A 26,413-nucleotide genomic window follows, 5' to 3' on the forward strand; every position below is an offset into this window, starting at 1 on the left:
ATTAATAAATTAGTAACAATAATAATAATAATAGTAGTAGTTGTAGTAATAATAATAATAATAATAATAATAATAATAAAGTAATAAATAAAAAAAATTATACTAGGACAAAAATCATCAAATTTGGTCGAAAATAAAAAATATAAATCAAAATCAAAAAATGGTGATAACACAAAGTAAAACAGTGAACGTTTTTTATCAAAGATAAGCATAATTGAAATGATAAACTCAAACTCTTTGAGTTTTTTTGACTTACATAACACAAGTGTATTGTTAGTTGCATAACATAACGAACCAAATTATCTTCGATAAGAAAAGCCAAACAAAAAACACAAATTCTTATCAGTTGAACGTAACTCAATCAATGAATAAGCACAATAAAACCAAACTCTTATCACACCTTATCATTTTTTTGTTGGTGTAGCGTATGGATGATGTCAATTATGGATAACGATCTAGTATCTCGTTTTTTTGACACATATAAAAACACTTTAAGGTTATGTTGCCAACTTTTATTTTTTGCCTTATTTAATCCAAAAAAGTGCAAAAATGTGCATTTTCACCCACTTTTTATCATAACCCAATAATCAACACAACATAAAATGGCTCAAGAAACGGATTATGACCGTAAGTATCAGGAAGACTTAGAACGGGCCCAAGCCCTAAGTCTGGAATCCCTGGCTTTGGAGCAATTCAAAAACAAGCGCCTTCAAGAACTCAACACGAAAAATGTCTCAGGTGAGTGCCCTCTTAAACCGCCCCCTTCAATAATCGCCAGTAGTTTCGAGGGCCTCCTCAATGAACGAAACGGACACACGGCCCCCAAACCCACGCCCCAGGCCCGGCCCCTCCGCCGCCACCTCCCCCTCCACCCTCCTCGCTCCCCCACCACGCAAAACCTCCACACACGACACTCCCGACTTAATCTCTTTCGCCAACCCCCCGAACACCACCGCCCAAATAATCGACTTTTGCAACCGCCAATACACCGCCCCGCGGCCAATAGGCTGGGCGCCTCAACTGTGGTACCGGCCCGTGGCCCCGCCCCCGGCCCTTCCCCCCAAAAACCAGCGCCGCCTTCCGCCGCCGCCCCCGCGCCGCTCGCACGATTTGATCGATTTGGGGCACGAGGACACTAATAGTGTCCGTGTCAGTATTTTGCAAGAGTTTGATCCGATTTTATCGAGCGGGGATTTCCCCGTTTCAAGGACTGTAAGTCCGGATTTTGCCGATGATGGCGCTTCGGTCTGTGGCAGTGTTTATGATGATTATGACCCGTATGATATTTACACGGGTTCGGGGAATAACAGCATGAGCGACCCGTTGTATGCCGCCCCTGCTAAGTCACCGCCCCCGCTGCCCCCACGTGAATATCTTGCAAAAAAAATGACCGATAAGTTGAACTTATTGGATGGGATTGTGCGAGTTGATGAGAAAAATAACGCACAGAGGGATTCCGATTTGAAGGCGTTCTACCATATGGTGAAAAGTGTGAGGGGGAAGTACCGATTTAACGATATTGATACCAATATGGGTTTGGTAATAAGTCCAATGGTTGATTATCAATATAAAGAGGGGACAAGTATCAAATTGTGCGTTTATCCTGATTTTGAAGGAGCTGATATTACCAAACCTATCAATTTTACATGTGATGGTGAGTATAATCATCAATGAATATTGATACCAAATTTCGTTCCGATATCTCAATTGGTTCCGGAGATATCGTAAAATATATATTTCGATATATAATCGCAGATTGCCATGATGGCGGTCGACCATTTTGTATGGAAATTGGCACACACATGACTCATGTCATAGATGACATGTGTGCCAAGTTTGGTTCAAATCGCTGGATTAATAACGAAGCTATAGCTTTATTTGTACCCGAGTTACATACAATATTTTTCTAAACATTATCGAAATTTTGGGTAAATAGACGGTCGATCTGATTGGAATTTCACACACGTGTGCCCCAACCTTTAGTAAATATCAGTACCAAATTTCATTCCGATATCTCAACTGGTTCCGGAGATATCGTAAAATATATATTTCGGTATATAATCGCAGATTGCCATGATTGTGGTCGACCATTTCGTATGGAATTTGGCACACACGTGACTCGTGTCATAGATGACATGTGTGCCAAGTTTGGTTCAAATCGCTGGATTAATAACGAAGCTATAGCTTTATTTGTACCCGAGTTACATACAATATTTTTCTAAACATTATCGAAATTTTGGGTAAATGGACGGACGGTCGTTCTGATTGAAATTTCACACACGTGTGCCCCAACCTTTAGTAAATATCAGTACCAAATTTCATTCCGATATCTCAACTGGTTCCGGAGATATCGTAAAATATATATTTCGGTATATAATCGCAGATTGCTATGATTGCGGTCGACCATTTTGTATAGAATTTGGCACACACGTGACTCATGTTTTAGATGATATGTGTGCCAAGTTTGGTTCAAATCGCTGAATTAATAACGAAGCTATAGCTTTATTTGTACCCGAGTTACATACAATATTTTTCTAAGATTATCGAAATTTTGGGTAAATAGACGGTCGTTCTGATTGGAATTTCACACACGTGTGGCCCAGCCTTTAGTAAATATCAGTACCAAATTTCATTCCGATATCTCAACTGATTCCGGAGATATCGTCAAATATATATTTCGGTATATAATCGCAGATTGCTATGATTGCGATCGACCATTTTGTATGGAATTTGGCACACACGTGACTCATGTCTTAGATGATATGTGTGCCAAGTTTGGTTCAAATCGCTGAATTAATAACGAAGCTCTAGCTTTATTTGTACCCGAGTTACATACAATATTTTTCTAAACATTATCGAAATTTTGAGTAAATAGACGGTCGTTCTGATTGGAATTTCACACACGTATGGCCTAGCCTTTATTAAATATCCGTACCAAATTTTATTCCGATATCTCAACTGGTTTCAGAGATATCGTACAATATATATTTTGGAATATAAGCGCAGATTGCCATGATTGTGGTCGGCCGTTTTGTATGGAATTTGGCACACACGTGACTCATCTTCTAGGTGATATGTGTGCCAAGTTTCGTTCAAATCGCTCAATTAATAACAAAGCTATAGCTTTATTTTTACCCGAGTTGAATACAACATTTTGCTAACCATAATCGAATAAGTGTGTCTGAAGCCTAAAGTTTGCGTAAAAATTGTTTGTTTTAATTAAATGAACATATTGAAATAATATTAAGTGTTAAAAATATAATTAATGATTGTCAATAGTACGTGCGGCCATTTTGTTTGATATTTCACACACATGTGACCCAACCTTCAATAAATATCGATATCAAATTTCGTTCAAATCGCTCAACTGGTTCCAGAGTTATTTAAAAAAAATCTGCAAAATTTTTTTAAAATGGCGGCCCGTACTCTTGTATAATCGAAGATTGCCATGGATCTGGTCGGCCATTTTAAACGAAATTTTACACACATTTGACTTTGACCCCAAGTGACATTTGCACCAAGTTTGGTTCAAATATTTTAACTAATGAAAAGGCCAAAGGGCCTTAAGTAATTTTTCCAGTTAACAAAATTGTGGCCATTAAGACACTCCTAAAAATGACGTCATTGTACGTAAAATTGTCCGGGGATTCCAACTCTGGCCTTATTTTTTATACACAACCCCTAATTTTCCCGTTCTAGTCAATTGCAGCATCGAACACGTCACTTTGCAACTAACTTGCGACCTGGACGCCCCTTCTAAAGACAAATACACCCTTAAAGTATGGGGTTGTAACGAATATCTCGTCCCTACGACGTTCTTATCCGACTATGAATATGTCCACAATTGCATTAAACTTGAAGAAGACATTCTTCTAACTTTAATACCCGACTCAAAAGTGGACAAATCATTTGCTCGAACGGTTAGTTGTAACACTTAAGTAAAAACCAAAAAAAAAAAATTACCACCGGTTTAGCCACAGGATGATAACCGTGACCGTGATTTAACCTACGAAGACGTGATCCCAACCGATTGTAACATCCACTTGACTTACGATAATCTCGTAATTTTACTCGAAACTGTTGAAAACGAGATGAAAAAACTTGAAGATGCAGCGCTTCAAATGCAGAAGTGTAACAATCCGGTTACAATGCCAGCCCTTCAGCCCTTGAAGGTGATTCAATCGGCCAAATGTGTGATTAATTTAATGGGCAATTTGGCAACACTTGACCTAACATCGGCCGTTGATGATTTACAACGAATCACCACAAACTTTCAAACACCTCTATTAAACGACAATATTTCAAGCACTTGTAACCGAATTCGTTTAGCGATTCAGAATCTCATCGAAATGTACTCTCAAGCGTTTAAAGTCGACTTTGAAGTGCGTAAAACCACAACAAGTGAACGTAAGTTGGTTGAAACAGTCAGGAGGTGCATACTGAATTTTTTCTTCAAGCTGTGAAATACGTTTCGGACGTTATGGAGTCGTTGGTGATTCGTGTTTGTGCGATTTATCGACCGAATGTCGAATGGAAACATGATTCGTTCATGGTTGCTGCCCAGATTTATCATGGTACTAGACCAATGGGTCATCCTGTTTTGTCGCAACCTTGTGTCAAAACTGAAAGTGATCATAAATGGCCAGCGAGGATTATTATTGATCATTGGTTCGATATGATCGATATACACATAAGTGCACTTGCAAGAGAATCAAGACTGAAACTTGTTATTTATGGGCGAACGATGGAACCATCAGATGATGCACAAAACGAACCCAAATATACACAAGAGGAGATTGGATGGGCGAGTGTACAGTTTTTTACATACGATGGGTGAGTATTTTTAAGGCACCAAATGTCAAAGTTAAGGTTCTGAATGTAAAAGTGTCCAGATTTCTCTAAACCACGTAAATAAGACAACGGAATAGATATCACATTGGCTTTTACTTAAGGCACTAGATGTAATATTAAGATTTTGTGTGTAAAACGCAAAAAAAGCTGCGAAACACATCATAAAACCACATAAACAGCAAAATTTAGCTTAAGGTTCCGAATGTAACATTTAAGGCACCAAATGTCAAAGTTAAGGTTCTGAGTGTAAAAGTGTCCAGATTGCTCTAAACCATGTAAATAAGACAACGGAGTATATATCACATTGGCTTTTACTTAAGGCACTAGATGTAATATTAAGGTTTTGTGTGTAAAACGCAAAAAAAGCTGCGAAACGCATCATAAAACCACATAAACAGCAAAATTTAGCTTAAGGTTCCAAATGTAAAATTTAAGGCACCCAATGTAAAAGTAGTAACTTAAATATTTTCGGCCGCAGAACCATGGTTCAAGGCAACATAATTCTATCAATCTGGCCACCTGACTCCCAGTTCCTCCATGGGGCACCACCAGCCTTCGGTACCCACCCAACGCCCGACCATCCCATGATGGACATACAAATCGCAGGCGGCCATCCTAAAACCGAATTTCCGAAAGTACCACCCGATCTGATCCGAAACGTCGTCAAAGGCGACTTTCAAAGTTTAGATCGTTCAACCCAACAACAACTCATCGACATTTGCGAGCAAGATATGTTATGTAAACTTCCACCCCAATTACGTGAAGTTTTATGGGAAAAACGTCACTATCTGTACCATATACCAGAAGCCCTACCGAAGGTACTACTGGCTGCCCATAGCTGGGAATATGCCCTTTTGCCCGATTTACATGGAATGTTATACGCGTGGCAACCTCTACGCCCAATACAAGCCCTTCAATTACTTCTGCCTACGTAATATTTTAAACAAAAAACAAAAACAAAATATTTTTTTCTAGTTTTCCAGACTTAGAAGTGCGCAAGATCGCAATACGCTGGATTAATGGTTTAACCAATGACCAATTAGTTGATTATTTGCCGCAGTTGGTTGTGGCTTTACGTCACGAAATCTACGAGAACTCGCCACTTGCTCAATTCCTATTGGACCGTTCATTGCGTGCGCCGCGATTGGCTCACCACCTCTTCTGGTTGCTAAGCCACACCCTGCCCGGGTCCAACCCACAAAATAGTTCATCGGATGATATCACGGTGGCTGAGGGACGCCATCACCGCCGCCTTAAACTAATGTTAAGGGCTTTATTGGCAATTTGTGGCGATTCCCTTCGTAGTTGTTTCTTATCACAACAACTACTCGTTAAGGAATTGAACGATTTAGCGGAAACTGTTAAGAAAACAAAAGAATCGCAACGAACTCAAGTGTTGCAAAACCGTCTCCGATTGGTTGATGCACATCTAAGTGATAATCCAACGAGTTTGCCGTTGAGTCCGACTTTGAAAGTGTCAGGTGTTGAGATTAAATCGTGTTTTTATTATCCGTCGAATACTTTACCGTTGAAGATTAGTTTTGTTGATGGGAGGGGGACTGTAATATCGGCAATTTATAAAGTTGGCGATGATTTACAACAAGATATGTTGACGTTACAAATGGTTAGATTGATGGATAAGTTGTGGTTGAATCAAGGTTTGGATTTGAAGATGGTGTCGTTTGTTTGCGTACCCACCGGGAAAAAGAGAGGTAGGTTATGAGTAACCCAACCACCAAGTTTTGTTACTATATCTCAACTAGTTCCAAAGTTATCGAAAAATATATATGTTAGTATATATCGCAGATTGCCATGATTTTGGCCGGCCATTAAGTTTGAAATTTAACACACACGTGACCCAACACCCAATAAAACCTGTACAAAATTTTATTCCGATATCTCGACTCGTTTACGAGATATCGAAAAATATATACTTTGGTATATGATCGCAATTGCCATGATTGCGGACGTCCATTTTAAATGAAGTTTCACACACTTGTGAGTTTGCTCCTACCTGATATTTGTACCAATTTTCGTTCAAATATCTCAATTAATAACAAAGTTTAGGCATTATTTTACCCGAGTTGCATACATTATTTTTCTAATCATGGTTGAAAATGTGATTAAAACCGAAGTTATGCGTAAGATTCGAACGTTTTGGTTAATTTCACGTTAAAAAATGGACATAAAACATTGTTACATGTTAAAAAATAAAATCAGAGATTGCCTTGACTACGGGTGGCCATTTTATATGAAATTTCACACACGTGTTACTTGACCCCTAGTTGATATTTGTACCAAGTTTGGTTCAAATATCTCAACTAAAAACAAAGCTATCTTTTTTTTCACCCGAGTTGCATACAATATTTTTTCAGGTATGATTGAAATGGTCACAAAAGCCGAAACTCTGCGTAAAATCCAAGTGGAGCATGGTTTAACTGGTTCATTCAAGGACAAGCCGATCGCCGAATGGTTGGCAAAACACAACCCATCTGAGTTAGAATATCAGAGGGCTGTGGAAAATTTCACAGCCTCCTGTGCCGGTTATTGCGTCGTAACTTATATTTTAGGTATTTGTGATCGACATAATGACAATATCATGTTGAAAACGTCCGGTCATTTGTTTCACATCGATTTTGGGAAATTTCTCGGCGATGCTCAAATGTTTGGAAATTTCAAACGGTTTGTTTGTCTATTTATTGTAATTTTTTATGTGTGATTATTTGTTTCAGAGACCGTGCCCCTTTTGTCTTGACCTCTGACATGGCTTATGTAATCAACGGTGGCGACCGGCCGTCGGAAAAATTCCATAAATTTGTCGATTTGTGCTGCCAAGCCTTTAACATAATCCGAGATAACGCCAACTTGTTTCTCTATTTATTTACACTTGTAATACATTTCAGTCCAGTATGGAAATTGATTGTTTGCACCAAAACGCCGAAATGGTTCACGCGACTAGTATGGCAATTGACCCAGTCATTCAGTGGTCCATACTCCGAGATCTGGCCAAAATTCAACCTTAAAGCTTCAACCGTTTCACAGATAGAGTGATTTGATGTAATAAAAAAACCTATCACTATAACTCCAAAACGGTTGGACCGAACAGTATGGAATTTGGCCCAGACGTGCCTTTACCCACACCCCCCAATCTGCCAACCTTTTATTCTTAAAACGTGAACCGTTTTCGAATTACAGCGATTTGTACCAAATATTCAATTTCCATACTTTTGTTTTGGGGGCGGTTACGATTGTTATTTTACAGATGGCGTCATCTGGAATTTGTGGTATGACACCTGAATCCGTTTCATATTTGCACAAAGCCCTCCTTCCTCATATGTCAAATCCAGAAGCCGCCGCCTACTTTGCACGTTTGATCGAAAGTTCGCTCAAATCTTGGTTCACTCAATTTAATTTTTTCTTGCACAATTTGGCTCAAATGAAATTCGGTAGTGATCATGATCAAGGTTCTTTATTGACATTTGTTCCGAAAAGATATAGTATGGCAACTGATGGTAAATTGGTACATGTGCAAGTAGTCAGTTATAAAAAACGCTACGATCCCGATAAATATTACGTTTATGTTTTGAGAGTAACAAGGGAAGGTGATAAAAGTGATATGGAAATTCATAGGACGTATAAGGAGTTTTGCGAATTGCATCAAAAGTTGTGTATTTATTTTCCCTTGGCCAAGTTACACAGGTGAGTTGATGTATAAATAATAATATTATTGTGAGAAGTGTTTTTGGGTAATCGGTTACGTGATCGTCGATGACAAACAAAAGATAAAAAAAATAATTCTTTGTTTGTCGAGTGATTAAAACTTTAAGCTTTTTATCTAAATCCAGGAAACAAAGCAATTCTGTAATTAATTTCAAATGTAAAATGTATGAAAGTCGATCTAAACCACGAAATCGTTGAAAATAGCAAAATTTCACTTAAGGTTACAAATGTAACTTTAAGGCACCAAATGTAAAATTAAGGTACCGCAAGTAAAATTGATCAGAAGTCACTAAAAAACCCAGAAATTGATGAATATGGCAAAATTTCACTTAAGGCTTGAAATGTAACTTTAAGGCACCCGATGTAAAAATGACAAAACTTAAGCACTTGCACTGCTCGCATCAGACATTCCCTCCTCATCATCATCGTCATCAAAAAACACATTTCTCGGTCTCGTAACAGTCGGTTCTTCATCACCACCGAAGAAAATACTTGTTGCTACACTACTATAGTCCATAGGACTCAAATCCGGTTCTTGGTCGATATAACTTTCATCATCCGACGAATTATCGACGTTATTAGCACCATTTTGAGCAAAATGTATGGTAAAATTACCATCATCATCACTTATCTCAGAAGGCGGTGGTGGTGGTTTATGTTTAGGCATTGGAGGCGAATTAACTTCAACCTTAAGGTTACGCGGCGCTGGTTGTGGCTTGGGTGTAACTTTCTCAAAAACGGGGTTTGACTCCTCGTCTGTGTCATTTTGGGTTGAGAATGTCACACTTTGGGCTCCGTGTGTAGAGCCTAAGGTTTCGGGTATAAAATTCTCGGACTCGTAAATAGGGGATGTAATTCCGTCATCTCGCTCAAAACTTGTAAGTGAAGGCTCAGATTTGAGAAAACTTAAGGTTCCAGATGTAAAAGTCTCAGACTCAAAAGTAGGGGACGTAATTTCATTTTCTCGCTCAAAACTTGTGAGTGACGGCTCAGATTTGGCAAAACTTAAGGTTCCGGATGTCTCAAACCCTTGGGGACGAGATGTAATTTCGTTTTCTGGCTCCGATTTGGCAAAACTTGAACTTGGTGGTGTAAATTTTAAGGTCGCGTTTGTGTCAGACTTTGAGGCACCGGATGTAAAATTTAAGGTTCCGGGTGTAAAACCGCTAGTAAGCTTGTTTTTTCTGCTAGATTCAACTTTTTTCTGTTGTGTGACTTCACTAGATGACGGCAAATCGCCTAAAATTTGCACTCAATGATCTGATCACTTTCACCAATGCTTTACTTACTTTCGAATTCGGAAAACGTCTTAAACCTAACACCTACAACTATACTGTTATCGATTTTTCGTGTTTTTTTGGGTCCTCCGATCAGTTTCGCTTTAAAACCGCCTAGAAGACCCATTTTTCTCACTATTATTGCACAAAACACACACACAAAATCGATAAGATAAGATTGACATTTTTTCCGCGATTGTTATCTGGTATTTTCACAATTGGTCTTCACAAGTGATCGGATTTGTAAGAGATTTTTGGCCAAAAAATGTAGTTAATATTAAGGCACTCGATGTAGAAATTAATAGGACGCAAAACTCAACGTTTTTGGCCTGAAAATGACTGCGGAGATAATAAATTGCAAAATTTGGTTGAGGTTCTGAATGTAACGTTTAAGGCACCAAATGTAAAAATTAAGTTTTTGGTCAGAAGGCAAAAACTAGCAATTTTTAACTTAAGGTTCTCGATGTAAAATTAAGGCACCGTGTGTTATCTTGTAGTTTGACGACCGGCCTTCACGTCGGCCGTTCAAACATCAAACAAGTGGCCGAAAAAAGGTACCAAGAGGTTAGTTCATTTATTACATCATTATTTAAGTGTGCTGACGAGATCGCACACTCGGATCTAGTCTATACTTTCTTCCATCCGTTATTAAGGGACCAGAAATGTCCAGAAGACTATGCCCGTAAAAAAGGTAAGTGCGAGGCGAAAGCCGAGTGTTTTATTCACCTGAAATTTGGCACAGACCGAAAAGCTTCACGAAATGAAGTGGGACGATTGAAAGGTCAGTTAAAACTCTCATTCCAATTCTCGAAGGGGGTTTTACGGGTCATGGTATACCATGTGCGCGATTTACCTTTACTGACCAATGGGCAGGAACCATCGACTTACGTTAAAGTCTATCTCAGACCTGATACGTCCAAAGAAACGAAACGAAAGACAAAGGTTGTGAAAAAAAATTGTCATCCGAGTTTTGTCGAAATGGTGGGTTGTAGAAAAAAAGTATGACACTCGTGCGTTATTTTTTTTTCACTTTTAGTTGGAATATAGAATGGCTTTGGAAGTGATACGTGATAAAAGTCTCCAAGCCACAGTTTGGAATTACGATGCTTTACAAGAGAATGAATTTTTGGGAGGTGTTGAGTTACAGTTGAGCAATTTTGATTTAACCAAAGAGACCATCGAGTGGTACCCATTGGTCAATCTGAGTAGATAGCAATTGTTTTAGTTTTATTTATTATGTATTTATACCAAAGTTATCAATAGCATTCCTTGATGTATCTATTTACTGATCATATCATAGCGCATTTAATTTTTGTAATTTGTCTACAATAAACAAATTTATACAACTACTAAAATGTTTTTTTTGTCGGTGTTTTGGGTCAAGGTTGGGGTTCTTTAAACTCTGATCGAGGTTCAACACACCCAAGAAAATACCAATCTGGTTGCGAACGCGCTGGGTCTCAAGGACACAAGGATTACCCTTATCTTGGGTAGAGAGAGACACCTGATAACGCGTTTGTAGAAAAATATTTTCGAAGTGATAAAATTAGATTCGAGTGAGTTTAATTGGGTGACGTAATCGTGCATATGAGTAATTAGAACATGTCTAAGACACCGTTGTAAATTTTTTATTGTACAATGACAGAGGGCTAAGCGGATTAATAATAAATTGATTAAATTTAAGTGGCAATTTCCTTTATTTGACTTATTTAGTGCCAGTATTAGATCGAGGGCCGGATAAGGGACAAATTGGACACTTTTTCGCAATTTCAAGGCGACACGTGCCAGCGATTTTATCTAGTTTATTGTAAAAATTTGCATTTTTTTGGGTACATTTTACTATACTTTTAAGGTTCAGTTTACAATAACAATTCACAGAAGAAAGAAACTTCCAGTAATTGTTTGCTATAATTTAAGGCTCTGTTTACCAAACATCGGGACAAGATTTTAGGAACTACATTTTTGTCTTATTTTGCTCTGTCATAATTAAGGTTTAATTTACAACATAAAGCTGTTCTTGCAAAATTTTAAATACCCAAAGATTAAATAGTCACCCAATTAAGAACAATCAATATAATTTAGGGCTCTGTTTACAAAACGCCAGTTTCCAACCTTAAGGTTCTAATAACAAAACTAAAGGTAAGTATTATATAACATTTAATCATGTGAATTCTAAGAAGAAAAGTTTGCTTTAGTTATGAATTCCAATCATTTTTTAGGGGTTTTTTACAAAATGAAAGCACAACCTTATAATTTAAAAAATTTAAGGTAAAGTTTACAAATTTAAGGCAGTTTTTTGGAAGCCGAATCATCAAAACGATTTATTAAACTTAAGGCCCAGTTTACAAATTCCACCAAATCTAAGGTTTAATTTACATATTTAAGGCACCATTTACAAACATAACATAATTTTCGTTTTATCCAAAACTGAAACAGTTTTCGTTGCAAATTCCTTGCATATTTTCGTCCCTTGCCCGGAAACACCCCAAAAATTCCGCCCTTTCTCTCCCATCATCAAAAGTCATTAAACCTAACCGATTCCGAAAAGTCAGCAATTAGCCAGAACAGAAAACGACTTGGTAATAATGCGCAGGACGACACCAAACCTCACTCACTACCGCTCACTTCCACCACACATTCAAACTCCTTTCAGATCTCGTTTCCGTCGCGTGTTTCATCGCCGATTTTTCGGTAAAAACACCGGCTAGAACCCACCCCCGGACCCAAACGAACCCACCCGAAAAAAAGGGGCGTGTTAGCCCCACGTGTGTCATGACCATATGGGAATTGGTGCAGTGAGTGTTGAAATAATCGAATAAAAAATCAATCAAGCGAAAAAAATGGAAGTGTTTCCGCTAATTGGGCCAAACGACGATTTCAAAGAATTGTGGGAGGCTGACTTGGACCCGGTAAGTGCGGGTAAATCCCCTAATTATGGCTAATTGTTGTCTAATGATGCCATTTGTGGAGAAATTACAAAGCTTTGCAACTAATTGGAAAGAAATATATTTTTTTGTGTTAAGGCACTCGCGACCCTACCGCTCGTCGCCCTAATTACCAGCCTGCCATATGTCATTAAGCCTCGCCGGCTTGATTTTGATAAGAAAAATCAATCACATTGCGTCCAACTTATCACTGTTTGCACTCACACACCTAATTTATATTTTTGTTGTTATCTATCATTTGTGGTCCGGCTCGAGTGAAATTTCAAGCCCCTCGTTTGATTACGTAACACCACATGTTAATCGCTGATTGGTCGAGCAAAATCCGCCTTTCTCTCACCAACCCCAAGGTCACATTTTCACCCCTTTTGCACTGTCAAGGTCGCGAAGCTACATTTCGTGAAAGGTAAAATAACGTAAAGGTCGTTTACACCAAAGTACTGTTAGTTATGCGGCGCGCGATCATGTTTGAAAAAATCGCAGGCGGCCGAGATTTTCGGGTAAAAACCCGGAACTATTGCAAGAAATGCAACCGAATTGAAAATTTATCAGTGCGGTAAACTTTAACCTTAAGGTTACGCAATGCCACTTTCACTTTGATTGGGTTCTAGGACCGAAAATGCGTTTTTTTTTACAGCGAATTGATTGAATTTCCGGAACGACGGAAAGTTTCAAGTTCGCTGAAATCAAAACTATTTTTAATGCGAATGTAAATACAGACTTACGGATAAACAAATCTTTTACAGGTTTTTTACGAGATTAGACGAAGATGTGCGTGTATTTTTCTCGAATTGTTAAATAACCGGAATCGGGACAAAGTGACCTGCTTTACCGGCTTGGGTGCGGTTACATTTCAAAATTTTTCTTATTTTGTTTTCAAGACAGTTTTTGCCTTTGATTGCGCTCTAATTTCTCGTTTAAGGCTAAGTTTATGAATTTAGGGCACCATTTACAAAATTAAGGATTTGGCCTTAAATTCATTAAATGGTACCTCAGTGCGTCAATAATTTCCCAAAAACCTTAATTTTTAGGCAAATACTTAAAAACCTGTAAAAGCTGCCTTAGGTTATTTAACAGTTTGTGTTTGTTTTTTGTCATAATGAAAGCATTCCTGATAAATTTGCAGTAAATTTATGTGTAAAACCTTAAATTTTAGTAAAATGTGCCTTGAGTTATGCAAAAAATAAAAGCGTTTTAATTTTACCACATTGTATTTCTCGCCTAATTTATATCTTACAACTTGTAAATTGAACCTTAGATTTGTAAAAAATACCTTAGGTAATAAATAAGACAAAACATGCTCTTTACGTATATTCTATTACATTTCACAAGTGATTTTATTCCCTTTTTTAAACGTAAGGCACCGTTTACGATTTTCTAATTTTAGGGCACACTTTCCAAAAATTGAAGTTCCACTCCTTAAAATTATATTTAAGGTTGCGAGCTTTTGTAATTTTTGCCTTAAATAACTTGTAAAAAACGCAGTCAGTTTTCATAAATATATTTTCCAATGGTATATTATAAAATTTACAATACAATTTGTAAAATTTAAGGTACAGTTTACAAAAAGTGGCTCAATTTTTTTCTAAAATTTGAAGGAATGATTTGAAAATTTTAAGGTATAGCTAACAAATTCTAGACTATAGTTATGAATTTAAGGCACAATTACAAATTATTGTCAGTTTTGCACATTCTATCCCAAAATTGACGGTTCATTTTACACTATTTAAGGTTTAATTTACACTTTCCCAAATTCGAAAGGTTGTTAAATCATAAAATTTAAGGCACCTTTTCACTCTAAATTTAAGAATTTAGGGTTCCACTATAGATGTTTTTACAAATTGTCACAATTTATTAAATTTAAGGCACAGTTTACGTATTCCAGTCCAGTTTAAGGTTTAGTTTACATATTGTACATAAACTATCAAAAAAAATAAGGCACCATTTACAAAATTAAGGTTTAGTTTACACACTTTGACCTTAAATACTTATATTTGGGAAAAATTCATTTCGTAAATTGTAAACTGTGCCTGGGGCTCTAAAATTTGCGCTTTTTTGGCAAACAGTCGCCAAGTGGGCTGTGAAAAAGCAAGCATGTCGGAAGTACGGTTGCGCGAAACAATGGCGTATTGTGTCTCAACTCTCGGCCGTCTTCGACCAATTAAAGTATCTTATCGACTTCCTGCGTCCATTTCCGGACAAAAGCGGAAATGTCCGGTAATCCACCTGTCAATAAATCGTTCGAAGAGGCGTTAATAAGTGCTAATCATGTGTCTCTTCGGGTCATTCAACTCGTTTCTTCCGTCTCCGTCCGAAATGAGTATAAAAAAAATTGTCGATTCAAACGATTCAACAGCGTTCGTTACACTTGACTAGACAAGGGAAAAAATCGCTTAGATTGCGATTGCATCGCCTAAATGGCCCACTTTATTTTTTTGTCGTGTATTTCCGGTGGTTATCTTCTTCCGGTCGAGTTAAATGGCAGAGATTTGGCGTGAAATTGAAAGAATTTCAACAAAAGGAAAAAGGGGCACTTGAAGTTATTTTCGGGACGAATTGGGACAGGATGGTGATAACGATAAGGTTGAGAGACGAGTCGATTGGTTGTTTCCTTGATAAAGTGCAAACTCATTTGAAGAGATACTGACAGGAAAAATGCTTTTTTCTAAACAACTGTACCTTTAAAAAAATTTTAGTGCCTAAGGCTCGATTTACAAGCTTTAAGGTAAAATTCCAGTGCAAAATTCAATTATTTTTTCCACACTTAGCCACTTTTTCAAGATTTCAGGCACGTGGTTTTAAAATCTAAAACTCCATTTACAAATTTTAAGGCACTAATAATTGCAAAAATTTGGCACAGTTTACAAATCTAGTTCTTTTAAAAAATGTGAAGCTTTTTTGTCAAAGCTAACGCTTGTTTTACAACTCTGAGACACTCTTTTCAAAATTTAAGGTTCTGTTTACACTTTTCATAAATTGTGTCTAAGAGTGATACTGAATAAAAGACTGTAAATTTTAATCATTTTATCAATCTTGAGGCACTTTTGGCATATTTAAGGTCATGTTTGCCAATTTTAAGGCACTCTTTACAAAAATTGGGTATACTTAGGGCACAATTTACACATTTAGTGCGAATTTACGTCAATTTCAAACAACCAAAAAATGCAACAGTTTTGTTTTCACAAAACCTAAGGCACTTTTTACAAATTTTTGGGCACTCTTTGCAAAATTTAGGGTTCTGTAAAATTTGAGGCACTGTTTATAAAAATTTGGCATTCTTGGGGCACTATTTACAAATATTAAGGTTCTGTTTACACATTTTAAGGCACCATTTACAAAAAACGAAGGTTCTGTTTACAAATTTTAAGGCACCCTTTACCCAACCTTAAGGTTTGCCGTAAAATTTCGCCGTAATTTGACATTTTCTCGCATTCTTGCGGCACAAACTTGCCTTAGTGACTTTTTCCATTTGAACGGTACTCGCATTCCATTGATGCCGAGGTCTCTAGACCTATTACAATCTCATTACGTTCATTCATAACACAGTAATAAAAACCTTGTTTGATTATTGCTTTTGCAAAAATTATATCCGGAAATAAATTTCCGCCATCCGACATTTATGACCTTGAAATAAAACATCTGAAAAAAAGGTCATCATCACAGCCATTGCGATGATTCCACCATAAGACATCGTGTGAATGACTTGTGTTCTGTTTTATGCATCTAGAGTGGAACGACGTTACGTCATAAGCTTCTCACACTTTAAAATAATACAATTCGAAATAAAATGACCACGAGATGGCGTTAATTGCTACTTATTGCGACTATTTCAAGTCTTTAATTATTTTAATTTTTGAAGCGTAGGCATTGGCATGGAAACGGCCCAATCACTCCCTTATCAGTTAATCGATTCGTTATCAGTGGCGTAACCGGTGCTTAAAAATTGTTTTTTTACCGATAAAGCGAAAAAAAATGATAAGTTTGCGCTAAAAATTGCTCGAATAATTGCATCCTTATCGTTGCAAAATTTCAAATAATATTTTTTCCACTACACAAATTTGTTATCAGGTGCAAAAATAAAGCGATATATTTGAGGTCGTAAAAGAGCACTAAACCGGGATTTTGTTTGATAGATTAGAGTTACCAAGTAAGAAAGTTTAGTTGGGAAAAATTGTTATTTGTTGCGAAAATCCGTGCGAAATCGCTTCGTATTGTTGTTGTGTGTTGGAGGAGGAGGTGTATAAACACACACAATACCACAACGAATTATTATTATTACAAGGTCGTTTGATGCAGGATTCTGGAATTTCAAATAATGCGGGAAACATCCAAAACACGTACGCCACTGGTGGCGATTGGTTAAGTTTTTTGCATTGTTATCGCGCTATTTGCACGGTTTTTGTGTAAATAAATGGTTATCACAGGCGGTGTAGAGACGGTTTATTTACTAGTTGGGAAACAAATAGGGAAATTTGTATTTTATTTTCACAATTACAGTTCGAAAATGTGGAACTATTTTGGCATAAACCTATGTAAAATGATCCGGGGAATATATTAATAGTTAATATTTTTATTTAATATTTTTTTAGTTATGTAGCTTTTTTGTTTTTTTTTGTACTTTTTATTACAACTTATTTTTTTTCATTTTTGTAAATACAGCAAAACTATTTTAACTATAAAATCGCCAAATTTTCAATAGTTTTTTAGTTATGATGGCGTTATTGCCTGATAAATGTGACTTTTTGCACTTTTAAGGTTTAGAAAAGTGCATTTGAAATACAACTACCCAAAAATTTCTGTAAAAAATCCCCAATTTTATGTAATAAATAATATTAAACGATCCAATTGCCTCGATTAATCTCAGCCAACTTGACCCAGACTCACCCATCGTTATTTTCCATAAGAATAAAAAATCAAGGCATTTTTTATTCATTGGGGAAAAAATCCGTCTGCGAATGAATAATAAATGAATAAATTCTTTACGTAATAAATAATCCATCAATTTTTATCAATCGTTTCGATCAAATCGCAGCGACCTTTCGCATTGTTAGAGAAAGGTGCTTGCACCCACCACCCTTCCAATCAATGACTTTCTATCCCGTGAAAGTAACCCGACTTTCATCCATTGTCGCCCCGCATCGGATGCACCAACCAACATTAACAAATTTACAGTTAAACGACTCGAAACTATGACAAAAGAGTCGTTCAAGTAAAACGACCCTCTTTCGACTTTCATCACTCGCTGGACAACTAACTTACTAATAAATGCGACCGTTTATCGAATCGTTTATGGAAATTAATCGATAGACATGGGCCCCCAAGGGGCTCCCGCCCAACCATACAAAGGTCATTGGACCTCATTTTTGGAATTTTTCGAAAATTCTCTTCTTAAATTTATACTTATTCTACAACAGGTCACGGCAGCTTTTACTCGCAATCAGAGGTAATTGTACGAATAATTTATTCAGATGAATATGTTTTAGTCGACTTGGCTTGTTTCTAATTAATTAAATTAAGAACGTTTGCTTAATTAATTTTATTTCGACGGTTTGGTTTTTATGACACATGAGGTGCACCAGACTAGAAATCGACCAAAAATTGCAACCTTGAATAAAAAAAACACACAATGATTTTTTTCAGTTCTTCAGCCGAGATAATAATGAATATTTAGTGACTTTACTTCTGTTAAAGGTATTGAGTTTAGGGAATTTTTTTTTAACCAGATAAATATCTAGGGTTTTTTTACTTGAATACCAACTTAAAAAAACTGCGATTTTACATTTCGAAACAAGACAGATGGAAGTGCATCAGTATTGCCAACCTAACAGTGCGATATTTTAAAAGAAAAAGTAAGGAAAAAAATATTTTTAATGAATACCAACCTAAATAAAAAAATTAAATAAGACAGAAATCTAATTGAATTTAGGGATTTTGGTCAAAATTTTGGTAAAAAATGCCAAAATATGATCCTGATTCTAGTGGTTTTTGCAAGCTGCCAACCTAACAGTGCGATTTTTTTTAACAGACGATAAAAAATATAAATGTTTAGATTTTTTCACATTAATAAAAAACTGCTCTTTTCACTTTTGACATAAGACAGAGATCTTGTTAGTGAATTTAGGGATTGTTTAATCAGTATTGCCAACGTAACAGTGCTATTTTTTAAAAGAAAAAGAAAATATTTTTTTTATTTTTTTAATACCACCCTAAATCAAAAAAAAATTGAAATAAGACAGAAATCTAATTGAATTTATGGATTTTGGTCAAAATTGTGGTAAAAAATGCCAAAATATGATCCTGATTCTAGTGGTTTTTGCGAGCTGCCAACCTAACAGTGCGATTTTTTTTAACAGACGATAAAAAAATATAAATTTTTAGGTTTTTCACATTAATAAAAAACTGCTGTTTTCACTTTTGACATAAGACAGAAATCTTGTTAGTGAATTTAGGGATTGTTTAATCAGTATTGCCAACGTAACAGTGCGATTTTTTAAAAGAAAAAGAAAATAATTTTTTTATTTTTTTAATACCACCCTAAATCAAAAAAAAAATTGAAATAAGACAGAAATCTAATTGAATTTAGGGATTTTGGTCAAAATTTTGGTAAAAAATGCCAAAAGATGATCCTCATTCTAGTGATTTTTTCGAGTTGCCAACCTAACAGTGCGACTTTTTTTAACAGACGATGAAAAAATATAAATTTTTAAGTTTTTTGACATTAATACCAACTTAAAAAAACTGCTGTTTTAACTTTTGACAAAAGACATAACTCTTGTCAGTGAATTTAGGGATTTTTACAACGTGTTTAATCAGTATTGCCAACGTAACAGTGCGATATTTTTAAACAGAAAATAAAAAACTATAGATTTTTAGTTTTTTTCTGACATTAATACCAACTTAAATAAAAAATTGCTTTTGTAAATTTTGAAATAAGACGAAAAGGGAGTCATTAATGAATTTAGATATTTTTAAATTCAAATATTTTGGTCAAAAATTCAAAAACTTTTGACTTTCCCCGATTTTCCCACTAAAATTAACCAGACTTTCAACTTAAAAATGTGCATCATTGCCAACTTAGTCACAATTACCGACCGAAAAACCCCAACTTTCCGCATTTTTCATCAATGAACCATGGCAAACCATGACGCAAAACAAAATTCCTGCACAATTATTCACTTCACATATTTTCAATTTTCTTTGCCCGCACCCAGAACTAACGTCTTTTACCCCCACCACCAGCACCGCCACCCAGAAAAACCCATCATGGGTCGGTGTCATCTTGCAAATGGTAAATTTTTCGCGCTATGGTCGTGACCATCAACGCGGTCATCTATTCCAGCAGGACGTTGACTCGGGGGCCAAGGACTGATGAATTTTCGCACACCACGGACGAAACACGTGTCGATGGCCCCCCTAGTCAAACGAACGCGTGGAGGCGGCGGCGATAAAAACGACACATGTCGGTGGAGATGTGCGGAGGCGGCGTAATTTCATTATTATCGACAAGGAAGTCGATTACGTCACTTGTTTTCCACGCTCGAAATTATTACACAGGGTGGCCCAACGAGTTGGAAAATGTTAAAAAATATTTTTTTACGAAAGCATCAGTTATTAGTAAAGTTGGACTTTTGATATTTTGTAGACGTTATTTATACTCTAGAAATTTTTTTTTTGATTATACAGAGTGTCCCAAAAAACTATGATGTCATAATAATAAGCTGGGCCGGACCAGCCTGTATTTATATATTTTTTTATTGTGATGAAAAAAACATAAGTTTGTAAATAAATTTTAATAATTTAAAAAAAAACTATGAAAATTGCCATAAACGCTCAAAAACCATACTTGGCGCGAAATTTGAAACATTGGTCGGAATGTCTATGCTAACGGGAAGTTGTGGAAACATCCCATGGCCCCCTCGATTTCATTGACATTGGCCGCGGACAAGGTGAAGGCCAAGTTTCGTCAAGCCCATGTAAATTTGGTTGCATAACAAACTTTTTTTTATTTATTATAGCAGACGATGCAAGAAGTGCTCCGTTTGAACGCAGCAGGCGATGTGGAATGGAGTTATATGGAAAAGGATTTACCTGGGGTTATAATACACGATCGACTCATGACAGATGCAGCCCTTGGTACAAGACCCATAAAAACCGAACATTCGTATAGTTTAGCATCGGATGGGGATTCACTGCCCGACTCGCCCATTTCCCATAATAAACTAGAAGGTGGGTGCGGTTTTCCTGGCCAGTGGGGGATACAAATTTTTTCGAATTTTTTTGACCGAGACGAAAAAATTTTTTTTTCACATAATTGACAATTTGTGCCTTTGAACAATGCTGATTAATTTTTTTGAGCGAAATTACAGTTCCTCAGTTGGCAAAATAAAAAAAATTGTTTCCTAAATTGGCAATGAAAAATCGTATATCTTAATTTCTTTTATATCTAAATAAATTCTAATAAGAAATTTATTTTTTTTATTTATTCTGAGAGAAATTTTAGTTCCTCAATTGGCAAAAACAAAATTTCAAAAATTAAAAAAAAAATGTATCCCAGTTTGGCAATGAAAAAAAAACATTTTGCAGAAATGGACGACGAGTGCTTTTCCCTGCCTTTGAAAAAAGACACGATAACGATAAAAGACGAACCGTTGAGCGAGTCCGACTCCTCCTCATGCCCCTCCTCCCCGCAGTCCAGCTTCATGAACACGAGCGAATTGCATTTCGACGTTGAAATGGTAACCACGCCCCCATTCACACACCAGCCACGCCTAACCACAAACTTACAGAAACCCACCAGCCAATCACTACTCAAACCCTCCTCAAACGTCATCATCAGTTCGCCACATAACGTCATACCTCAGCGTATTATGCCAAAATTGAACATTAAAATCGAACCGGGACACGGCTTCCACCTGCCCCCGACTCCGCCATCGTGCAGCAGCAGCGAAGACAGCGAAGACAACGCCACCATATCGCAACCCCCCTCCCCCAACGTGCGCAAAACCAATACGAGAGTGATCATGAGTCACGCGACCCGACAACCGATACACACACCCCTGATCAGCAGCCAACCGGTGAGCTCGCCCCGCCCCTTACCCAAACTTAACCCCGCCCTTATATATTTTTTTGTAGAAAGGATCAACGGGGACCCTAGTTTTGACAGACGAGGAGAAACGGACGCTCATTGCCGAGGGGTACCCCGTCCCCACCAGGCTGCCGCTCACCAAAGCTGAGGAAAAGTCACTAAAGAAAATTCGAAGGAAAATCAAAAATAAGGCAAGTAACTGGAAATACTTTTTTGAATTTGAATTAAAAAAAATGTTTTTTTGCAGATTTCGGCGCAAGAGAGCCGCCGAAAAAAGAAAGAGTACATGGACCAGCTCGAGCGCAAGGTCGAAAATTTGGTGTCGGAGAACAACGAATATCGCAGCAAAATCGAGAGTCTTGAGGATTCAAACACGAACTTATTGAATCAGCTCCAAAAGTTGCAAGCAATCGTCGCGCGAACACACCCACAGTTGATCAAACAGATCAAGTAGGCTCCGAGTACAAAAAAAAGTCTTCCATCAACATTCCACAAACCAAAGTTTATTATAGTGCGGCTCAAATATTTTTGTACTTAATTAGCTGTATATAAAGCGTGTGCCTTAAATTTTTCTATTGGGACCATTGTATTTATTCGACTGATTCGATCCAAGATGGCGTGCAATGTACATATACTATATGTTTACGAAGTGTTGCATTTTATCAGAGTTTCTATTTTATATATGAATGTTACTAGAGTTTAGCGAATTTTTTTAAATGATGGGTTTAGATATAATATAACGTTTCCTCGTCTGTTTTAGGTATGAGTGTCACGTCAATATGTTCCAAGTGTTGATTAATTAATTAATTTAATTAATTTTTATTATATTTATTATTGTCTTAAAGGCAGGTGCCTTATTCATGCAGTTTCTATGGCATGAGAGGTTTTTAACACATTGTTTTTTGTGTGCAATTTTACTCCGAGTTTTGGGGTTTTTACTTCTTTTTTGTCATTTTATAGTGATGATCGTCTTGCTTTTATCGCACTGTGGGTACCAATAGTGTCTATTATTGTAACGTTTTGATTGAAATAAATAACAAAGCAAACGAAAATACTGTTTTTTTTAATCACTTAACAAAAATAAATAAAAAAACCGAAAATCCCAGCTGAAGAATCACGAAATTAGATCGAAATTGGTTAAATTAATTCGATTTTGAGCTTTTTTTTCCAAAATAAGCTGAAAAACTATAAAGCTTGGTAAAAAATGTGCTCAGTATAAATTTCGGGCTTGTGCACACTCGGTGCATTCATTTTCCATACCCAGAGGAGACAAAAAATACACATTTTTTGTAACAAAACAATTGTAACTATCACAAAATACATTTTTTCAATTAATTTTTTGTATTTATTTGCCCCGACCTTGAAAAATCGAGATTAAAAAAGTGAGGTTAGATTAGTTAAAGTCACCTCAAAGTCACCCAATTAATAGTCAAATTATTCAAATTAAACGCACTTTCTTATCTATTTTATCACAGTGATTGTGCAAAAACATTCACTCTCTTCAGATGGTCAGAAACGTCCTAAAATTGTCCCAAAAAATGTCGCAAGAAATCGTTAACAAGTTCAAACTTCCGGGACGTTACGCTGGCAGCGAAAAAAGCGTGTGGTAATTATAATTAATTCAATCAATTGCAATTAATCGTAATTAGGGTCGAGTACATCCAGTTGGCCATGGATTACAAACCGCTGAACTTGGGTCAGGGATTCCCCGACTACCAATCAGCGCCCAGTCACGTGACTGAAGCTTTAGCCAACGTTGCCAAATCGCCCAATTGTTTACTCCACCAATACACGCGAGGTTTTGTACGTAATTTTTTAATTTGGCGCAAAAATTTGACGTTTGTGTGTAGGGGCATCCCCGGCTCGTGTCCGCCATTGCTAAACTTTACTCGCATTTGATTGGTCGTGAGATTAATCCGCACAGTGAGGTTTTGACAACTTTAGGAGCTTATGAAGCTTTGTATTCGACAATTTTGGGACACGTGGATGTGGGAGATGAGGTTATAATAATTGAGCCGTTCTTCGATTGTTACGAACCGATGGTCAAGTGTGCTGGGGGGATTCCCCGGTTTATTCCCTTGCGATTGGTTGGTATAGTGCTTTTTTGAATCGCGCACCAAAATTTGAATTTTAGCGCCAAAACTTTACCGGGGAATTACCGAGCTCTGGAGACTGGATTTTGGACCAAAATGAATTGGAGGGGTTATTTAATGATAAAACAAAGATGATTATTGTAAATACGCCCCATAATCCGTTGGGTAAAGTGTTCAAAATGGCGGAGCTCGAATTCATAGCCAACTTATGCAAAAAATGGAACGTTTTGTGCATTGCGGATGAAGTTTACGAGTGGATTGTTTACAAACCGAATAAACATATCAGAATTGGTAATTATACAGGGTGATTCTTTTAAGGCCTACTTTAGAAACTTTCTAACTTCGAATATACAGGGTGACCCAGGGGTGTGTAATCATGCCGTCTGCTAAACTACGTTATTAGAAGTTAAAAAGTTTCTAATGTAGAATCACCCTGTATACTTTGACTTTGAAATAACTCGCCGTCAATTGTTTTAAAGCAACGCTGCCGGGAATGTGGGAACGCACGATTACGATTGGCTCAGCCGGTAAGAGTTTCAGTGTCACGGGGTGGAAACTGGGTTGGGCCTATGGCCCCGCCCACTTGATGCTTAACCTACAAATGATTCACCAAAACTGTGTCTACACTGGTGTTACGCCAATCCAAGAAAGTTTTTCTTTAAATTCGAAATTCGCGCCTTTTGACTGTGTGATTATAGGAGGCCGTGGCTATGAGTTTTGAGAAAGAGATAGAGCGATTAGATAAGGACGAGTGTTATTTTAAATCGATTTCGTGCGAATTGCTCGCGAAACGTGATTTTACAGCGAAATTTTTATGCGAGGTTGGAATGAAGCCGACGATTCCCGAAGGCGGGTATTTCATGGTTGCTGATTGGTCGCCGCTAGGTACGAACATAGCTGAATGATGTGATTGGTTAATTTTGGCGGTTTTTTAGAATCCAAAGTGGATCTAGCGTCCGAAAGTGATAAATACAAGGATTATCGCTTTACGAAATGGATGACGAAAAATATAGGTTTACAGGGGATTCCCCCAACGGCTTTTTACAGCGAGAAGCATAAAAATCTAGCCGAGAATTTTGTGCGATATTGTTACTTTAAAAAAGATGAGAATTTACAAAAAGCCGCCGAAATTTTGCATAATTGGAAGTGTGGGAAGAAATAATTTGTGAGGTAAATAATTTGTAAATAAAGAAATATTTTTCGAGTGTATGTGGGTTTTATTACCGAAACAATATAATATAGTTTAGCTACTGTACCCCCCTCAAATAACACAAGTAATAAAAAAATCAGTCTATATTAATCAAAACTCAACTTTCCGACTTAAACACCTGGTAGTGAAAAAATCATGGAGGGACCTCGCCCCCCTATTTTTAGTCATTTTAAAAAACTCAGTAATCGATGTATTTCCAATGGGGATCACCTCCTCATTCTCCTCCCAATCAACATGATACGCCTCCTTAAGTGCCTCAGACGCCGTCGACCAACTAAACCTCACCAAATGGGGGTACCCGAAGACAGGGTCCCGATAATTCTGTAGAAATTTTTTCGTATTCGGATCTAATAACGACAATAATAAACACACAGCACTATTTCACCCAATCACAACGTACCACCTGGATAGCCACTCCCAAACTCCTCATGCCCCGCCTGTAACCCCTCCCCAAACCCCCACCCCTTCAAAGCGTAGTCACGTGTCACTTTCGCACAAATACTCGCCGCGGAAACAATCGGAAACGTCGAATCGGCTTTTTTCGCCACCGTCACGCCCACATTGGGGAACAGCGACTTCAAATACGCTTGATATTTTTCAGGGGGGCCCACAGTATCCACATAAACATGAGATAAATTAACCCCCCCTTTTAGCGCCATCTTGATTAAATTAATGGCAGCGTCCATGGATACTTGATTTAGCGAATACTTTTGCCGACTTAACATACTATTACAAATACTGTTGGGGGCTATCACCTCCACCCCCCACCCCATTTTACGATTGGCGCAAATTTTTGAAAAAATCACGTCACGTGACTCCTCATTTAAGGCCTTGGAGTCGGCACAACCCAACGAATCGGGAAGTGTGGCCTCGTTTAATGGACAGAAGGCTGTTCCATAAACCATGGGGCCTAAAATTTTGGTTTTAGGCGCAAAAAAGTGGCAAAAATTTTGACATAACCTAAAACTGGACCCCGACCGGCTTCGTCAATCCCCAAAATACACGGAAAGTCCTTACACACTTGAGGCACGTCCGAAAAGTACACATTGTTCACTGTGTTGTCTTTTGAGGCCAGAAATGAGCGCAAAGTCTCCAAATCGTCGATTTTTTGCATGTTTAAAGACGCCAATTCAAAAAAACAAAGTGCGCAGGCGCTAGCATGCGCCAACAATATCCATAATTCACACAATCCAATATCCATACACACAAAAAATTAATTTATTCAATGATTTGAT

General features: G+C 37.2%; 5 protein-coding genes across 8 annotated transcripts; 3 read left to right on the forward strand and 2 right to left on the reverse strand.

Moving 5' to 3' along the window:
* Positions 1-365: 365 nt before the first annotated feature.
* Pi3K68D (Phosphatidylinositol 3-kinase 68D) lies at positions 366-11,203 on the forward strand. Of its 2 annotated transcripts, XM_064358096.1 has the most exons (13): positions 369-738; positions 782-1,654; positions 3,700-3,920; positions 3,975-4,407; positions 4,458-4,833; positions 5,330-5,782; positions 5,827-6,563; positions 7,227-7,533; positions 7,584-7,740; positions 8,114-8,550; positions 10,346-10,539; positions 10,591-10,829; positions 10,885-11,203. In XM_064358096.1, exons 1-13 carry the CDS (start codon positions 603-605, stop codon positions 11,059-11,061), a joined length of 4,740 nt encoding a protein of 1,579 aa, XP_064214166.1. In that variant the 5' UTR covers positions 369-602; the 3' UTR covers positions 11,062-11,203. The 2 variants fall into 2 exon arrangements, with proteins under 2 accessions (XP_064214165.1, XP_064214166.1); XM_064358095.1 differs by having other exon boundaries at positions 366-738; positions 10,346-10,829.
* LOC103314441 (uncharacterized) lies at positions 8,504-10,025 on the reverse strand. Its single transcript, XM_064358098.1, has 2 exons — positions 9,861-10,025; positions 8,504-9,810 (listed from the first exon to the last, which is right to left on the reverse strand). The coding sequence occupies exons 1-2, from the start codon at positions 9,973-9,975 to the stop codon at positions 8,951-8,953; spliced, it is 975 nt and encodes a 324-aa protein (XP_064214168.1). The 5' UTR covers positions 9,976-10,025; the 3' UTR covers positions 8,504-8,950.
* A 1,228-nt stretch (positions 11,204-12,431) lies between the features above and the next one.
* Positions 12,432-22,927, forward strand: LOC655333 (cyclic AMP response element-binding protein A). Of its 3 annotated transcripts, XM_961875.5 has the most exons (6): positions 12,438-12,757; positions 20,806-21,016; positions 21,374-21,525; positions 21,577-21,864; positions 21,923-22,066; positions 22,123-22,927. In XM_961875.5, the coding sequence occupies exons 1-6, from the start codon at positions 12,689-12,691 to the stop codon at positions 22,327-22,329; spliced, it is 1,071 nt and encodes a 356-aa protein (XP_966968.2). In that variant the 5' UTR covers positions 12,438-12,688; the 3' UTR covers positions 22,330-22,927. The 3 variants fall into 3 exon arrangements, with proteins under 3 accessions (XP_008198746.1, XP_008198745.1, XP_966968.2); XM_008200524.3 differs by having other exon boundaries at positions 12,432-12,757; positions 20,809-21,016; positions 21,374-21,864; XM_008200523.3 differs by having other exon boundaries at positions 12,435-12,757; positions 21,374-21,864.
* A 321-nt stretch (positions 22,928-23,248) lies between these two features.
* Kyat (Kynurenine aminotransferase) lies at positions 23,249-25,175 on the forward strand. The gene is made up of 7 exons (XM_008200522.3): positions 23,249-23,481; positions 23,525-23,678; positions 23,726-23,962; positions 24,010-24,259; positions 24,448-24,614; positions 24,667-24,853; positions 24,904-25,175. The coding sequence occupies exons 1-7, from the start codon at positions 23,381-23,383 to the stop codon at positions 25,128-25,130; spliced, it is 1,323 nt and encodes a 440-aa protein (XP_008198744.1). The 5' UTR covers positions 23,249-23,380; the 3' UTR covers positions 25,131-25,175.
* Positions 25,176-25,246: 71 nt separating this feature from the next.
* Positions 25,247-26,352, reverse strand: LOC655176 (uncharacterized protein). Its single transcript, XM_961696.4, has 3 exons — positions 26,139-26,352; positions 25,579-26,088; positions 25,247-25,525 (listed from the first exon to the last, which is right to left on the reverse strand). Exons 1-3 carry the CDS (start codon positions 26,290-26,292, stop codon positions 25,269-25,271), a joined length of 921 nt encoding a protein of 306 aa, XP_966789.1. The 5' UTR covers positions 26,293-26,352; the 3' UTR covers positions 25,247-25,268.
* Between the last annotated feature and the right edge of the window lie 61 nt (positions 26,353-26,413).

Source organism: Tribolium castaneum, chromosome 7 (genome assembly GCF_031307605.1).
Source record: "Tribolium castaneum strain GA2 chromosome 7, icTriCast1.1, whole genome shotgun sequence".
NCBI lineage: Eukaryota > Metazoa > Arthropoda > Insecta > Coleoptera > Tenebrionidae > Tribolium > Tribolium castaneum.

Bases quoted from the DNA above. Each gene is read 5' to 3' on its own strand.
- LOC103314441 (XM_064358098.1), bottom strand. From the start codon at position 9,975: ATGGGTCTTCTAGGCGGTTTTAAAGCGAAACTGATCGGAGGACCCAAA. The intron at 9,811-9,860 runs GTAAGTAAAGCA...TGCAAATTTTAG, and splicing joins GACGTTTTCCGAATTCGAAA to GCGATTTGCCGTCATCTAGT.
- Kyat (XM_008200522.3), top strand. From the start codon at position 23,381: ATGGTCAGAAACGTCCTAAAATTGTCCCAAAAAATGTCGCAAGAAATC. The intron at 24,615-24,666 runs GAAAGTTTTTCT...GTGTGATTATAG, and splicing joins CTGGTGTTACGCCAATCCAA to GAGGCCGTGGCTATGAGTTT. The intron at 24,854-24,903 runs GTACGAACATAG...GCGGTTTTTTAG, and splicing joins TGCTGATTGGTCGCCGCTAG to AATCCAAAGTGGATCTAGCG.
- LOC655176 (XM_961696.4), bottom strand. From the start codon at position 26,292: ATGCAAAAAATCGACGATTTGGAGACTTTGCGCTCATTTCTGGCCTCA. The intron at 26,089-26,138 runs GTTATGTCAAAA...CCAAAATTTTAG, and splicing joins CGGTCGGGGTCCAGTTTTAG to GCCCCATGGTTTATGGAACA. The intron at 25,526-25,578 runs GTACGTTGTGAT...TGTCGTTATTAG, and splicing joins TGGGAGTGGCTATCCAGGTG to ATCCGAATACGAAAAAATTT.
- LOC655333 (XM_008200523.3), top strand. From the start codon at position 12,689: ATGGAAGTGTTTCCGCTAATTGGGCCAAACGACGATTTCAAAGAATTG. The intron at 21,865-21,922 runs GTGAGCTCGCCC...ATTTTTTTGTAG, and splicing joins CCCTGATCAGCAGCCAACCG to AAAGGATCAACGGGGACCCT. The intron at 22,067-22,122 runs GCAAGTAACTGG...GTTTTTTTGCAG, and splicing joins GAAGGAAAATCAAAAATAAG to ATTTCGGCGCAAGAGAGCCG.
- Pi3K68D (XM_064358095.1), top strand. From the start codon at position 603: ATGGCTCAAGAAACGGATTATGACCGTAAGTATCAGGAAGACTTAGAA. The intron at 4,408-4,457 runs GTAAGTTGGTTG...TTTTTCTTCAAG, and splicing joins TAAAACCACAACAAGTGAAC to CTGTGAAATACGTTTCGGAC. The intron at 7,741-8,113 runs GTAATACATTTC...GTTATTTTACAG, and splicing joins TTCTCTATTTATTTACACTT to ATGGCGTCATCTGGAATTTG.